Source organism: Chroicocephalus ridibundus, chromosome 4 (assembly GCF_963924245.1).
Source record: "Chroicocephalus ridibundus chromosome 4, bChrRid1.1, whole genome shotgun sequence".
Classification (NCBI taxonomy): domain Eukaryota; kingdom Metazoa; phylum Chordata; class Aves; order Charadriiformes; family Laridae; genus Chroicocephalus; species Chroicocephalus ridibundus.
The window spans coordinates 7615816-7632670 of record NC_086287.1 but is presented as its reverse complement, the minus strand read 5'-3'; the positions used below and the strand labels follow the sequence as shown (position 1 = coordinate 7632670).

Genomic DNA, 16855 nt, shown 5'->3' with positions numbered 1-16855 from the left:
TATTGCTCTGTTGAGGGAAATGACATGGCCATAGGTACACAACAGATTATTGCAAAAGCTGAGAGTAATATTTTTGCTGTGCAAGTCAGGATTGTATTCATCCCTTTCCTCACAATATAGTCTAAGTGTAATTATCTAGTACTTATACACAATGTATTTATTATGCAGGAAGATAGGAAGGAGCCTTCTTAAATTCTAACTTGTTTCTTTTCTTTAACAGTTAAAGAGCAATGTTGTTAGTTTGGACAGTCACATAAGCCAGTATGTTAAAATTTGCAATGAACAAAAGAAAGAGGTATGTCAAAATCTATTGTTAAAAGTTTAAAAAATTACTTGTTATAAGTTTGACTTAAAAAAAAGTGTTCATGGATTGAACCTATAAGGCAATATTGTCCGAATTCTCCCATATAGTCTTTTGAAATAAGAAAGATGGCTTGTATTCTAGGAGGATTATCATCTACTGCCATTCGTAAAGCTTTTCAAGACATGAGCACAGAATGATAAGTTTAAAAAAAACCAAAAAACTATATTCCAAATAAAAGGTACCTTTTTTTGTTTTAGATCCTAATGTTGAAAGAGAAACTGAGAGAATATGAAGAAAAGCAAGCGAGCATTCCTGAAAATCACAGTGCAGCAGTACTTTCAAGCAACCAGCAAGAGGAAATACAAAGGTAAATTAATCACATTACACTCTTGCTTCAAAACTGGAGTTTGCATAACTTGTAAAAGCATTTGTAAAACAAACTTACTCTTTTCAATGTTGGTTTTCTCATTTTTAACATTGCATTACTTAGAGTAGGTGTGGCTTTGCATAACTTATCGCTTCTTTTCAGAACTTGGTTGTGGATTTGAAACAAAACAAATATTGTGTACTTGAGGAAGTATCCTGATATACTATCTTTCTAGGGAAATTATTCAGTAAAACACTGCAAGTTAACCAGAAGCTGATGTAACTCGCTCTGATGTCACAATGTAGATCAGTGGTGAAGGCCTTGAATCTATAGTTGCTTTCACATGAAGTATTTACTAAACTGACAGAAATGCAGCAATGTCAGTATTATGTGGATTATATTTATTGCCATCAAATTTTCATTAGAACTGCTGATATCAAGAATATTTATTTATGATAGGTAATTGAATTTTACTAAAAGTTACGAGCTTCATCAGTGCGGATGTGTTTTTTAAAATGCTCATGTACTGGGCTTTTTAAAGCTTATCAATAGCTTCATTATTGTAATGAAGATATTTCATGGGAAAGTTGGGTATTTTTGTCTCAAGGCTACTGATGCTACTCTCTATTAACATGCAGATTAAATTCTGCCTTTAATAACACAATAGATATTTAGGACAAGTGTTTTCGTAGGATGCTCCAGAGCTCTGTAGGGCTCAGAAGTCCTTTTCTACTACCAAAAGCTAAACTTTCAGGAGAAAAATAAAAACAATCTTTAATCTTGGTTGTTTAAAGTACCATATCATAATGTAGGTTTTCAGAAAAACTAAAATAAAATGTAAATTTTATAAATTTCTTTTTTGAGACAATATTTAGCAAAATTACTTTGAATTGATTTTAAGTCAATTTGACTTTTCAGATCTTATTTCTACTGTTATTCTTGTGTTATTAGAAGGATCCCCATGTGAAAGCACTATCTTTCAAAAACTGAGTGCACATATGTGTGTATACATACATATATGCATACATATGTACACACACATATGCGGTGGCAGATAAAAATGAAATGGTGATCACGAAAGGTTTGGTAGCAAAAATATTGTTTGAAAATCTGTATTTGTGGGAGGTACAGACCTGGGATAGGGTCATGCACTGAGGTGTTATCAGGAAGAACACTGAAAAATTGGTGAAAGTCCAGTGGAGAAAAATAACTGGCAGCCAGACAGTCAACTAAAAATTCATCAAATAAAAAAAACAGGCAAGCAAACAAACAAAACAACTAAATAGCTGAACAACTGCTCTGTATGTGGACTGAACAATAACCTAATGATAGAAATAAAATTATAAACATAACAAAATAGGTTAGTGTTATATTTGAGTGTTAGGTAATAAAGGAGTACAATACATTAAAGAAAAGGGAAAATAGTTGAACATAACAGCAACAAAAGCTTCCTGATCTGTCTGTGGAACAGTCTTACTTGGAGGATGATAGAAGTCCATCTCTCGGGACTTTTAAAACTACGCAGAGTCCTTTAATAACAGAAAAAAAAATATCCTTTTTCTGGTAGGAAGCTTATCTTCAAAACCAAAAAAATGTGAAATTGTCTTATGAGTAAGAGAAAGTTACTATAGTTTTAAAGTTATATTCTCAATAAACTGGTCAAGATCTAGACTTTTAAAATCAAGATCATGTGTTTTGGGGAGAGGGACAGTAGAATATTTACAAGGCTCTTTTTAATAACTCCAGCAACATGTTACCAAATAGAACTTGAGTGTTTCTTGCATTATACAAAAACTCCAAAACTATATGTTCTAATGGTGGTGTTTCTGCTCACAGTTCGGTTTAGTTGTTTTAGTAATCTGGGGAGGGGCAGGACGGAACACATGAATGCTAGCTTTCAGCAAAGCCGCTTACCAGGTCATTTTTGTGGGTAGACAGGATGTAGTTTGCATAAATGAAAACAGCTGCTTCTACTGCTGGAAGATACTACTTTAGTCGTATCTTTCCTGCAAGGTTTGAGAGGCAAAAACTTGGAGTTCTTTCCACAAAGAGTTTAATTTATATTCGTAGGTTCCTTACTTTCTATATTTGTTGGTCTCTTTTTCTTCTTGGTGATGTTCCTGTCTGTCTCTTCTGATGTGACAGTCTCTGGTGAGAGAACACAAAAAGTAACAAATTAAGACGTGATGTACGAATTTGTTGCAGAAGTCAATCTATTGCATAAGAAGGTTAGGTTTTGGTGTTAAAGTCTTTCTGGAGCACTCTCTGCCTATCTCATCACACGTTTCTGTTTTCTATTGGCCCTTTGAATGTGCCTTCTGAGGCAAAAGTAAAAACCCACTCTAAGCAAAATGCTCTCAAACTGAGCTTCATTTTATTGGCATTCCAGCATTCTCAGAGGGTTCAATAAACCTCTCATTCAGGTTATTTAAACTTAATTTTCAAAAGAAGTGTAGGTTTCTAAGTAATGTTGATAGTTCTGACAGTTTTTTCCTATGTGTTTTTGCACTGTAAGTCTTTAAGGTTAATTTAATTTCCTGTGATTTGCCCTTTACTTCATTCTGTGTATGTGGAAAGAATCAGTCAAGGGCAAGGTCTCTAAAACATCTTTTCAAAATGCTAGACATATTCTATGCCCAGATTTGTGGTCAGAGAATGTTTGGGTTTTAATGTTCTGGAATATCCAGACATACATGTAAGCCTATCCGGTTCCCTCTAGATATCAACAATAAAGTAGATGTTTCGTTCCCCGCTTCCTTTATGAGGATGCTGTCAGATTTGTCCTACTGGTGGTGTGCGCAATGAGTTGATTTCCCCCACGCTCATTTACAGGTTTTGAAGGTATTCTGCTATCTTTTCCCTTCCGTTTGGGACAGGGTAGAGAGCCTTATCCCCAGTCTTGTGTTTCAGTCCAACTACCTATACCTTTGGCTTCACTGTTATCTGGAAGAGACTCACTGATTATACCACTTGCTTCTTCAAACCCAAAGGTCTTTCCTGTTCCCACTGTTGTCTAAAGCTTGGAGACTCATTGTCTGCCAACCATTCAAGTCTTGAGCCTCTTGAGATAGACAGTGGACGCTGGCTTTGGAACTGCCACTGACAGGTCCACAAGCTCTTTGAGACTAGGTAGTCCAGAGAGTTCATACCCTGGATATGCCTACAGGATCACTTTGCACTTTTAAGTGAAGAAGAGAAGGTAAAGATAACTCCATAAGTGTAGAAGTGTGCTTACTGAAAGAGTGAATGCAGCTCAAGGCAGGAGATTTGCAAAGGCTTCTATACTTGATGCTCTATTTGGGACACAAAGGGTTGATTTAATGGTAGTAGTTTCTCGCAGTGACTGTACGTAGAATCAGAATCTGTAGCCTCTCTTAATTTATGCCCAGGGTTTTACTCTGAGGAAAACTGAGAGAGAGGATTCACCTTCATTTCTTATTGCTGTGTTTCCCAGGGAGCTGGAAAGAGCCGTGTTTCTATAGATACTATGGAGGAAAAAAATTCTCCAACCAGTTGTGCAATAGATAGTATAGTAGTGTAGATTGTGTAGATAACAACAGTGTATGGTAAGAACTCTGATACTCAGCAGCTGACTATTTTATTCCTTAAAGAAATATTATTTCTAAATTCTGTGTGCGTTTTAGTACACCTTTTTACCCAGGTATGATAGCATTCTCTGGACACTTTTAGGTAAAACTGTTGAATTTCTAAAACTGTCGAGAAGAATTCTTTTGTTAATTCTCTTTGTTTTTAAAATGAGAGTAATAAAACACTAGAATAAGACTTGGAATAATTCAGACTTTCAACTATGAGATAGAAATGTTACTTCTGAAACACATTGACAAGAAGTCAACTACATGGCAAGAATGTCTCTTCAACTTGCTCTTGAGCTGAACCTGTGTGTTACTTTACAGTATTTAATTGTATGATCTTTTGTACTAAACAATGTATAATGACCTTGAGTATTGCATGTCTTTAGAACATTTGCATGTTAAAAACTGTGCCTTAATTCTTATGTAAAGTTCTAACAAGTCAATAGGATGTCATGAAATGGCTTGTGTACAAGCTTAGTCATTATCAAGATATACGGCCAAAGATAATGTACTGCATTTTCAGTATTCAGGAGTGAAGTGAAAAAGTACCACCACTGAAACTGATATTGCAACATGGCAATGCTTCCGGGCTTTCTCCTTTTCCTTGTTATTCTGATTTGAATTGCGGCAAATTTTTAAGGCATAAGCAGATTTTGAGGCCATTTAAACATTGCTCTCCTTGGAATAACTCTTCTATCACTAGTTGATTTTTTTCCTCCTATTAGCCTAGTCTTCAGTAAGTAATCCATTAATTATTCTTATCCTTTGGTTCTAATAGATACAAAGAAATCCTTAAAAACGTGTTTGCAAACCGTGAGGAAATCAGAAAAGAATACCTGAAGTTGGAAATGCAACTGAAAGAAAATGCACTGAAGACATATTACCAGCAACAATGTCATGAACAAATTCAACTGATGTGCTCTGAAGAAAGAGTAGAAAAGGTGAGTTGTCTATGATGTAATACAAGGTATCATCTCTCTCCATTTTGCTACAGTAATGCATTAATTTTGCCTCAGTAATTATATATCTAGCTAATGCTTAAATATTTAGTTAAAATGGGACACACTGATTATTGCTCATTAGTAATGCCAGGTGTGTTATTTTTTTTCCCCACACTGCACAGAGAACTGTTGTTGTGCTTATTGCTGCTAATTCTGAAAACTTTACAACTTGTCCTTATGTAGGTCTCATTGTCATAATTACTGAAGACCTGACTAGAGTTAGGGAGACTTAAGGTGTTCTCATCCAAATCCAAAGCGTGTTAATGCATGTATGGTACGGCCATTGAAGCTCTTTTCAAGCTTGTGTTTCATAAGGAAAAGCATGGACCTTGTGCTAAAAAAGACAGATTCTTATAATTGGGGTTTTCAGTTGTCACCAGGAAGCTGTTTGGATAGTTGCCTAAGGGCAAAGTTGTGTGAACTGAAATAATTGCTTTTAGGTGCCGTGAATTTTAAGAGAAGAATTTGGGGGCTAAGTATGAACAGTTGCTGTTGTGCAGCATTAAATGCCCGTATCTTTCTAGAAGACTCAAAGTATAAATAAGTAAGCATGGTTAGATAGTATCTTAATTTTTCTGATAAAAGTCATCTTTAAGGAATATATGTCTTGTGTAGGTAATGAAGTTGAGGGTGGGGCTGATTTTGCTTAGTCACAGTAACAATCTGTATTTGGCCGAAAATGAGAGTTTACCATATGACTATTTTTTCCCCAGTGATTCACAGGAAACTTGGTCCGTAGATAAATGTCAAAGTGAAAATATATCACACGCTTTTGCTTGTCATTAATGAAGATATTTCAACTGACTAATGTGTTCTAGAATTCTCTTTTATGTCATAGAAACTCTGAAGTACTATTTTCTGTCTGTGCTATACTTTTAAATGCTGCTTACAATGGAGCATAGTTGTATCTCTATTCATAATGAGGAGTTATACCTTCATACACTCTGCTTCATACAAATGTTTTCTATGAGCTGATTTCACTTTTATTTTGGATGTTAGTGGTGCTGCACTCAGATATTGGCTATTCCATCAGTTAACTTATAGATGTGATTTACTAAGGGTCAAGAGTCACTGTCCTATAAGTACCATGCCTTACTTATTAACAAGAGTAAGTCACTGTAATGGTAAAATTAAATGTCCTTTTGCAAGTTCTTTGGAACAAATTGGATGTTGATTTGGAATCCAGTCATTTGATTACCAAAGTGACTGCTCACGTTTGCTTTGTGCTTTATAATGCTTTTGTTCTTCCATGTATTTTAACACATTTGCTATTTTCCTAAATGCCTCTGTGTTTTCTCTCTGTAAAATACACTGTTAGGCCACAAAGGTATCTCTGAAATATTAATTTTTAAGGGAAAAGTTTTACTTATAAAGTATTTTTTCATTTTGGACTTAATTGCCTATGCTCAGTAACTAGATATAATAATGATTTTACGTAAGTTAACAGGAAGCAAATGATATCTTACGTATCTACTTGAACAACGCCAGTTTGAATGCTTTAATTCAAAACAATAATTTCAGAAGGAAAAAACTTCCATTTGAGTTTAGGTTACCTTAATCTCTCTTCTTACAAACACTTTCTTGTTGCAAAAATTTTGTCACAATTTATCTTGTGAAATTCAGTCCATCCTGGACCACTAATAAATCGTTTTCATTTTCCATATAACTGCCCCTGTTTCCAGTTTTTTTCCAACTTGGATGCTGCCCATTTAAAGGGCCTGTTTGTGTCCTCCTGCCTAATGCCCATTTCTCCACTCCCATTACCTGTATTTCTGCATCTGTGTTGTTTTCCTGTTGCATGGTAGGTGTCAGCTACAGTAGTGTTAGCCAGAAAACTTTTGGGCTGATAGGAGAACATGTATAGAGCATTCTTCTTTGTATGGACACGTGAAACGTTAGTATGTACCCCTGTGTTATAGTTACTTTTAACTATCTTTATGAGTTTGAAAAAGTACTCAGTTTTGACCTATTTTATCTTGAAGGTTGCTGCATCAGTCATGGAATCTGTTTGACTATTTTTTTATTTTTAAAGACATGACAAAAAAGTGCTGGTACTTTTGATAGGCTTTAAAAAAGATATATGAGAGTTAAAATCCCTTCTGCATTTCTGATTGCTGCTTTAACGTTATTTTTACTGTCTGGAAAAGGAGCATATTCCTGGAAAGCAATCAGTCTATCTTGGTTTCAGTTTTTGTGCTTACTGCAGTTGCCTGTGATGGATTCAAAAATGTTTGTTGAATATGTCCCAGTTTTTTAGCCCAGGAGGGGTAATTTCTTCTATATCTCTTGTGATATTATTTTTTCTCAATTGCAAAACAGAGTAGCAACCAAGTATCTTGCCTAAGACTACACGTGTTCCAGAGGTTGTGTACAGCTAGCATGTATAACCATATTTTTTCTGTTGTAGCCCATTGATGTAACATGCTCTTTCTTCCTTGGGAACCTTTGGGATGGGTTCATCAAATGGTGGGATTTTGTAAATACCACCTTCAATCCTAATACCTCTCCTGCACTGTGTAAAAGCTGAAGTATGCAAAATAATGCGTTTATATTTATCTACTTCAGCAGTCCTGAAAGGTCTCCCCTTCTCTCACTGGTCAGAGGGGACCAGCGGTCATTGTGAGCTTTGGTCTGACAGTTAACTCTTCCTCCTGATACTTCCTGGAGGAAGGAGCTGATGGAGCTGGTCCGTTACAGAATGACTTTGTCTTCTCTGGATCCTCTGTCATCTTATCTGCTAAGACAGTCTAAAGAGAAAACAAAGTGAAATTATGGCGAGAATCTAGGCTTTGATCTGGTAAGTTGCCTGAAGCACACATGTAGCTCAGGTGTCTTTATCATGCTGGTTGTGTGTTCTGCATACCATGTGTTGAAGTAAGCGTTTTGAAAAGTCAGCTTGAGAACTGCAATCTGCGTCTCTCCAAATACTGTTCCTGTTTTCTACAGTATTCTGTACTTCTTTACTTTAACTTCTACACCAGTTAAAGTAATTTCTGCTCTGTGTGATGTTATGAGGTACATTCAGAGTTTCTTATGACATTTTATAATAGAACTAATAATAGAACTAATTTGTCCTGGTATTCTGAATATGTAGATTTATCCTAATTGATGAAGTTTTCATTTAGAGTGTTAATTTTGGAATGGATGTAGAAATTTAGGTTATATAACTTTTAAAAACTAACTGGGTTCTGTATGTTTGATTTTGTTGAGTGTAGCAATATACCTCAAATGTTTGTGGCTTTTTGTTTTGTTTTTAACTAAAAGTTTAGGCAAAGTTGAACTCTGAACTCTATCTAAAGTTAATGTTCTCTATGACTAGTTGAGTTAGTGACCTGATTTTTAAAGTATACTGCAAACAACAGTTGTCCTGAATAGCAAGAGTCTGCTTTGCCTTGTTAGGACACTACCTCATTCATAACCAGCTTGCTGTTGATGGTTTTGTGCCTTTTTGTTGCCAAATTTTGGAGAAGCATCAGAAGAATTTGGATGCTTGAGGATAGAGAGTTTTCCTTTTGCCAAATATTTTATCTTTTAGTGGGTATTTTCTAGGACATACTGCATTAGGAAAACAAAGCAGATAAAATTCCTTCTTCATATTCATACTTGAGTTACTGTAAATTATTAGGTCATGTTCTATCTAGAAGTGTGTTTGTCTGTATGTACATGTGTAGTTTTTCCAGTCTTTCTAACTTAAGATAATTATAGCCTAGAACAGAAATTGATCAAATCCAATGTATTATTCTCTAAAGGAATAATCAATCAAATGACTATATTCTCTGTTATAAAGGCTTCCAGGAAAAAAAAATTGAAAATGTTTAAATACAATTCAGTTATACGTGTAAGGAGAATGTGCTACTTTATTTTATTAAACTGGTCCAAAATGCAAAATGTTTGTTATGCCCAATTGAGTATAAAAGTATGGGGGGGAAAAAAAAAAATCTTTTTTTATATAGAGATGTTTGTGAATATATTTTGAAAGTTTTACCCTTAAATGCTGATTTTTCAGGCCACTTGCAAGCGGGATCAAAGGCTTGCAATGCTTAGAACCCACCGCATACACATGCAGAAGAAGAAAGAAGAGGAGGTCGAACACTTTGAAGAAAATACCAATTGGCTGCATCGTGTTGAAAATGAAATGCGCCTCCTGGGTCAAGATGGGTGTATTCCAAAGGTAAAAAGTCTTTCATTTCAAGGGCAGATTTCATGCATTGTAGGTAACATCTGACTATAGTTAAGAATATATTTTTTTTTTTTTCCTCTCTTTTGTCTTGCTTCTACTCATGGCTTCTGCTTTAATTCTTTCAGGGTGGTTTCAAATTCTAGTGTTAACTGTTTACGATTTTCTGCCCTAAAACTACTTCATTGTTTGTGCAAATATTCCTTGTTCATGAAAGTATACAATTACATACAAAAATGCATGCTGAAAGGTAATAAGTATGATATGGCTGAGCAATTCAGATGGCTGCCAGAGACTTGATTCTGCTTCTGGCCATACGCTTCTGTTCTTACCTTTACAGTAGCTCCTGATGCTCTTTAACAGTGTGACAACCTAATTCTTAGCCTGGCCAAAAAGACCTTCTTTTTTGAAGGGTGCCAGGGGAAGAGTAGGAAGGGGGAAGGAAGTGGGAAGTTGTGTTCTCTGCCAAGTTTTAGCAAGTAGTCAGCTCAGTGTGACTTCAAACAAGCACCGGAGCTGGCAGAAGGAAAGGGATAAAGGTCTGTGCAGGAAGGAGGAGAAGAGGACAAGAAAGGTGGGGGGTTGTTATTCCCTCCCAGCCTTTCAGTGTCAGCCAGCAATTGCAGTGGCTTAAATGATAGCGTAAAGAGCACTTATGTGACTCATAATGGAATATATTTCAATATCTGTATTTTTATTGAGATGATGAAAATTCGTCGATAACTTATAAGAAATTAACTTTAAGATATTTCCAAGAAGATATTCGTATCTCAGGAAGATGACTGAATACAGTGAAGACTTGTCCTAGACAATGTCACTGAAATTCAGATATGGAGCACGTCCACAGGAAAAGAGGCAAGCATGTTTTTGGGCATGCATAGATAAGCATATGTGTGTGCCTGTTGGACTTCTAATGCTAGTTACTTTGACCCACTATTGGTAAGAGGAAATCTACAAAGCAATATTTATGAATGTAAATATCAAACAATTCATATTTTTCTACCATAAAACTTCATTATAATAGTACAGATCCACTCCATCTTTACATTTTGATATAGAATGTACGAATATTATTTTAGTTTAAATTTTAGTTTATTACTTTCTTGTGTGATGCGCGGTTGTTTGTTTTTTTTTTCTTGTTGATTTCCCAAGGAACTCTGTAAGGATCTGCAGTGTTGCCATTTAAACCTAGAAGTTAAGGACCTGAAAGCCCAGATTGAGCACATATTGTCTCTGGTGTCCCTTCAAGATCAGCACTATAAGCAGACAGAAAAGTAAGTATGATTTCATAGCGGGCCTGATAAGATGTCTATTCTGACATTTGTAACTTCAGAATACATATCTATAGAATTTAGTTTTAGTTCAAACAAGCAAAATTTTTCTCAAACTTTTTTTTTCTAGGTTAGAATTGTGTTTTCTTAAGCCAAAAGACACGTAAAATAATAATCTTTTCATCAATATTGCTCCATGTCCACCATTGTTTCGCAGAAACTGCAAGGATACTCTAGCGCTTCTTATTTCTATTTAATTTTCCTCTTTGCATAGTTTTTACAAACTGCTCAATAGGTCATGGTGTCTTATTTTCCTCGTCTGTTTTGAATACCAGTATTAATTTTTTTATAAGTGTTTGTGTTCTTTTAATTTCTTCCACTGTAGACATTAATTTACCTGTATTAAAAAATGTTAGTGTTAAACTCTTATATAGCTAGACAGACTGAAAAAAGGTGATTTTGCAGGTAAGCATCAGCTCTCTTTCTATTATCAATCTCTCAAAAACATTGGAGACTAGCTTTCAGTGTGACATAAGGAATAGGAAATAATTGCAAATCTACAGTAAATAAATATATTAAATTTATAATTAAATAATTCCAAAATGAAATAACCAGCTTTTCTTTCTCTGTTGGAGAAAATGCTGTTACCTTAAAAATTGCAAAAACTAATAAATAAACCTGCAAAAGTTTTCAAGCTATGTTGTTAGTAATTACGAAGATGCTTCTTTGGGTTTTTATGTACATACCCCTTTCCTTTGTGCCTGAACCTACTGTTTAGTCTTGCAGCTGACTCCAGAGTTAATGAATTTCTGTGTTCAGATAGAATTCGTGGACTTTTGTCACTTTAATTTGGTTTGCGGTTCTGTGTGGATCTTAATGTATTCTGTTCTTTAATTAAAGACGCTAGTATCTAAATTTATTTGGACTAGGCTTCTAATAAGATTTTGTACACATCTAATTAAGATGTTCTTGGTTTAAACCACACTATTTGGTTTATACTTTTCTTCTTTTATCTGATACATAATTTTAGGAAGTCAGAATTCAGTCAAGTATACTAAATATTTCTGTGGTGTTTGAGGCACTGAAGACCTTGAACACTGAAGAAAAACTATACTTTGGTAGTAAATGCTTAGAGTGAAATACAAGATTTTGCAAAAGAGAAAAATCACTCTACTTAGTAATGAAAACTTCCTCTCAGTTTTATAGTATTCCCTGAAAATAAATTAAAATAAATTACACAGCAGAACTTGGGCGGGGGGGAAAGAGGGACAGGAAGGGGAAAAAAAATAACCCCTCGTATTCCTAATAGTGGCAGTGCTAGTAAGGATCAATGTAGTTATGATTTAGTCATATTTGTCTTGCCTCTTGTTTTACAGAGTACTAAATACTTTGCTTCCAGTTCTTCGCAAGCAATACCTGACTTTGAAAGAAGCTGGGTTGACAAATAATTTAACTGAGACTGAATTTGGGGAGGTTGAGCAGCTGATTCAAAGACAAAAATCAGTAGTTTGGGCTGACCAGACTGAAGAAAAGGAACAAAATCAAAACCATGAACTACAGTTGTCAGCTATCTTTGCATTCCCACAACTTGTGACCAGACCAAACACCCCATGCCGTAAGTATATATATATATACTTTCAAATGTCTCCGGCAAAAGCTATATGTCATCCATAAAGACAGTGGATGCACACTTCTGCAAATATTAAGGCAAAATGTAAAACCAAGCCTCAGGACCACTTTCTATAAATTATATACCATTCTTAATTGGATATAGGAAATAAGTTTACTTTTTCAATGGCTAGACACACTTTGCCAACAGATAACTCACTTATTCTCTTATTGTACCATACCCCATGTATCAATGTTCCTAGATCCTATGAGTGTTATTAATAATTCCATTTGAATCTTTCACATGACATTGATGGAAAAGGCATCATAGTGTCCATAGCTGTTAGTGATTTGAAAAGTTAAGCAGCTGCTACACTTTTGCACAGTTTAAAGTGATGACCTTGAGGGGGATGAGATTTCCTATTAATTACAGGCTGACCTGGAATCGATATCTTCTAAGTTTATTTTTCCAAGAATCAAAAGATTCATCATTTCTTCCGTGGAATTGACTGCTTCTCTGTATTCTGATGGTCCCATTTCTTCCCCATAACTCTTAAGTTCAGTCAATCACTGGAACAGGCTTCCTAGAGAGGTGGTTGATGCCTGTCAGTGTTTGAGGTGTTAGGACAATGCCCTTAATAACATGCTTTAACTTGATCAAGCAGTTGGAGTCCCCTCCAACTGAAATAGTCCAGTCTATGTAGCTGTCTTTTCTTCTTTAGCTGTAAAGTGAGTTGCTCTGGAGTGTAGCCTGGGTAAAAAGGGATGAAGAATCCTTACATAGCAGTGTTCTGAGGGATGGCAGGCAAAATCTCAGCCTGATAGTGCAGCTGCTGTGGGCCAATGCTTGTACCTTATGCTCTGGATAGGCAACACTCAACACACTGGGGCTTTCTGATTACAGTTATAATAATCCATAAAGTTGAAAAACATCCATAGGTAACAAGGGAAAAGCAGATAAATAATACTTCAGCTCAAAAACTGGTAGTCATGGAAGACCATTGACCCCTGAAGCACTGTGAAATTAGTTCCTGCTTCCTTTAGCTTTCTTCTTCTACACAGCTCACTCTGGGGTCGAGAATTATTCTGCCGAAAACCATTTATTACCTCTGTTCTCATTAAGTGTGTATGTGACTTGGCATATGTTTGTATTGCTGTTGATCACAACAGATAGTTGATTCCCAGCATTTCATTAATTAAATTGCACATGAACTTTAAGGCATAAACATTTCACTCCATTAAAATCATTAGACGTAATTTGAGGGGTTGTCTTGAAAGTCTTATGTAGGGGTTTTCCAATTTTTCTCTTGTTCTAAATGTTGTTGAACTGTATGTTCACCTAAGTAAATGGACACCGCATTTTTCAGTCAAGATCAACTTTTTTTCAGCTGTAAATGGTGTTTTTGCGTGAAGATGTCCATAGAAATATTTCGTGGTATTTTTATTTATGTTTATTTGTTGGGTTTTGGAAAAGGAAATAGGGCACGTTACTTTCACTCCTTTCCCCTCCTTATCGGGAGAAAACATGGTAGAAGCTGTTTTCCAAATTTTGTAACCTTTACAGGAAAGGTTATGATAACTTCTAACAAGACACTTCTCGGTTTTGTTTTTTTTTAATGGTCTTCATCTGATTGTGTGTTCTTTCTATTTACTTTTGACTAGTTGCATAAATGTGTTGATGCTTTTAGGGGATGTTGCCAGGATTATTTTTTTTCCAAATTACTGAAGGTTTTTAATCTTCACAAAGAATCTCCCTCTCTGTGTCTCATTGGAAGCTTAAGTTGGTGAGCTAACATAAAATAAGTTTATTGTCCAAAAATTTCTAAACAAAGTCATTGTACAGAATAAACCACAGTGCTACTAGGTACAAAAGTACTGAGAACTTGACATTAAACATTTGAATTTGAAATTGAGTTGGAATTGAATTGAGAATTGGCTTTGCGTACTGGAGGAAGTTAAAGTTTTAAAAACTCTTAATTGGATATTCGATTCTTTAAAACATTGAGATAACAAGTAATCATGAACATTAGCAACTTTGCTCAGAAAAAAATAGACTCTTTTCAAACAATATTTTTACAGTATAATTTTAATATTAACGTGTTCTTACCAAAAATGCTACCGGTGTTGACACAAACATTTCCATACATCTTGGGAGGTGTGGTGGAAAAAAATAATCCATATACTAGTGCTTTGAAAATCTTTCTGTTGAACACAAAATAAATGCAATTAAATAGCTTTCCTTCAATTGTTTGTTTGAATTCACATTTAAAATGTTTTGGACTATTATCTGGTATTATATTATGGAAATACATTTCTCTTGTGCAGAATGTATATAACAAACTATTAAGAAAAAAAAAAAACATAAATCAGAAATAATACATTAGCGTGGGAAAATGTGAAGTAGTGCAAGGGCAACTTCCCAATCAGAAATAGGAAGGATGTAGTAATTTCTTCTTTCCTTTAAAGATGAAATAAATTATTCAAGAATCCAATTCCTTCTCCCTAAAGTCATCTCAGAAGTATGCTTGGCAAATGTTAGTAAGAGCTGACCTAAGACCTTAGCGAACAAATAAAAAGGAAGATTTATACAGATCCCCTCACACCTTTGGCGCATTGATATTTTATTATTTATAATTTGTTCAAGATGTTGGGAAGGAAATAGTGTTTTGCATGAAGATGGAAAAAAAAAAAACCCAAACATTACCCATGTGCTACACAGTGATCATTATTCCTTATATAAAAATCCATATTTCACATTTAACATAATTGCACGGACTTCAACTTGTCAGCAGGAAGGAGCAACGCAGTTCATGTGATTTGCTTCTTATTTTTCATGTTATAAGTTGAGAGCGGTATTTTTTTTTTTTAAATCTCCCATTTAATATAAATATATGTTGCCTTGTGTTAGTGTCTCAGAAGTTTCTTTTTAAATAATTTGGGGAAGTGGGTGGAAAAGTTAATTGGTGGCAAAATAACGTTTCTTTCATATGAAATGTAAGCTTAGAGCATCTAAGAGGAAGAGGAGTGTACTAGGTCTGCTGGTAATAAATGTTATATATTGCTTTTTAAATCTACGTTAACACATTTGAAAGAAAATTTTTTTTGAGATAAAATCCCTCTGCAAAAATGAGATGCTACTCACGTAGAAAACAGTAAGACTTATGAGGGAAAATATTAATTCCTCTTTAGTGTGTAAGCTTATGAAGTTAATAATTACATATCTTTTGAACTCAAAAGTATCTAAGGATGTACGCAGTATCCATGCGTTATCCACGTTTGGAAATTTCAAATTCATTACCAAACTACAAGCTTAGTCACTACGCATTTAAAATGGTAGTGATGCAGAAAAACACCTGTACTTAAAGGAAACTGCTGTATTCTGCACATCATAAAACATGAGGCACCGGTCATTGCAGAGTCTTTTTTTAATGACACTATAACCTCTTGCTGGCAGTTCTTTTAGAGGGAGCCATGACATTGTTCAAATACAATTGAGTTGTTATTGAGTGTTTTCCAATAAAAATTAAAATGCTTTAAGTCATATAAATAACTCTTCTGATTGTAAGCACTGTCACCAAAAGGCTGAAGCAGCTGAATCATTTCTGTAGAACAGGAAAAGCTGTGAAAGCAGGGCCTTAACTTCTCGTGGGTTTTTTTGGAAGTAACCACATTTGACTATTTGATCTTGGAGAATGAAGTCAAACTAGTAATTGATGCGGAAAAAAACATCTGAAAAGAGTAAGGGGAATGACAGCAAAGATGAAAGAGTAGGGATTTTTATTTGAGGTTTTGTTGAAATTCTTACAGAAATAAGTTTTGAAAAATATATTCAGAAAGTGCTTAGTTTATTGTATTAAGTGGTTTTGATATTACCTTATTATAAGATCTTTCTTTCTATTAGGAGTTTCAAAATACCAAAGAATTTCAGCTCAATTGCACTCTGTTTCTAATGAAGAATTTTTCCTTGGAAAGGTTCTCCTATGTATTAAATAATATAAAGTCATAGTGGGAGAGGAAAAGATCAAGATACTCTCTTGGCCATTCATTCAACATCTATTTCTGTGGTCAAGTTATCAAGGTAGTGAATTTTTGTGCTTAAAAACTCTGATTTTTAGAGAAAGCTAATGAAAGCTCGTAAGCTTTGCCAAAGCACATGTAGTCTTCACTACAGGAGTAGACCTCTTTCTATCTTGTTTTTCCTTTTACCTTTGAAGCCTTTAAACACTTTCTGCATAATGTCTTACTCTGAGAGTCAGAGATGTGTGTTACTAGCTGACTGTTAAGCAGCAACCTCATCCAACCAAGTAATATTGCTTAGGCATCTGTATCTACAGGAGCACTACTAGGGGTACCAGAAATAGCTCTCAGAAAATTCACAATTTGTCCTAAGCTAATGTTCCCTGCTCCTCTGGTTTGTTTAGACAGTGCTGTATTAACACAGCTATGCATGACAAGTAATTTGATCTAACAAACAGTTGTTTTGCAGTGCATGCTAACACTCTCTAGATAAAATGATTCAGGGAGTATTTTGTGA

At 35.0% G+C, this 16855-nt stretch overlaps 1 protein-coding gene across 1 annotated transcript in view; it reads left to right on the top strand.

Moving 5' to 3' along the window:
* The window catches only part of KIF18A (kinesin family member 18A), a 41935-nt gene that overhangs the window by 11604 nt on the left and 13476 nt on the right, over positions 1 to 16855 (top strand). Inside the window, exons 7-12 of the mRNA XM_063332380.1 lie at positions 221 to 295; positions 562 to 671; positions 5043 to 5205; positions 9272 to 9436; positions 10595 to 10716; positions 12090 to 12328. Coding sequence (XP_063188450.1) covers positions 221 to 295; positions 562 to 671; positions 5043 to 5205; positions 9272 to 9436; positions 10595 to 10716; positions 12090 to 12328 — 874 coding nt within the window. The remainder of the gene's footprint in view (positions 1 to 220; positions 296 to 561; positions 672 to 5042; positions 5206 to 9271; positions 9437 to 10594; positions 10717 to 12089; positions 12329 to 16855) is intronic.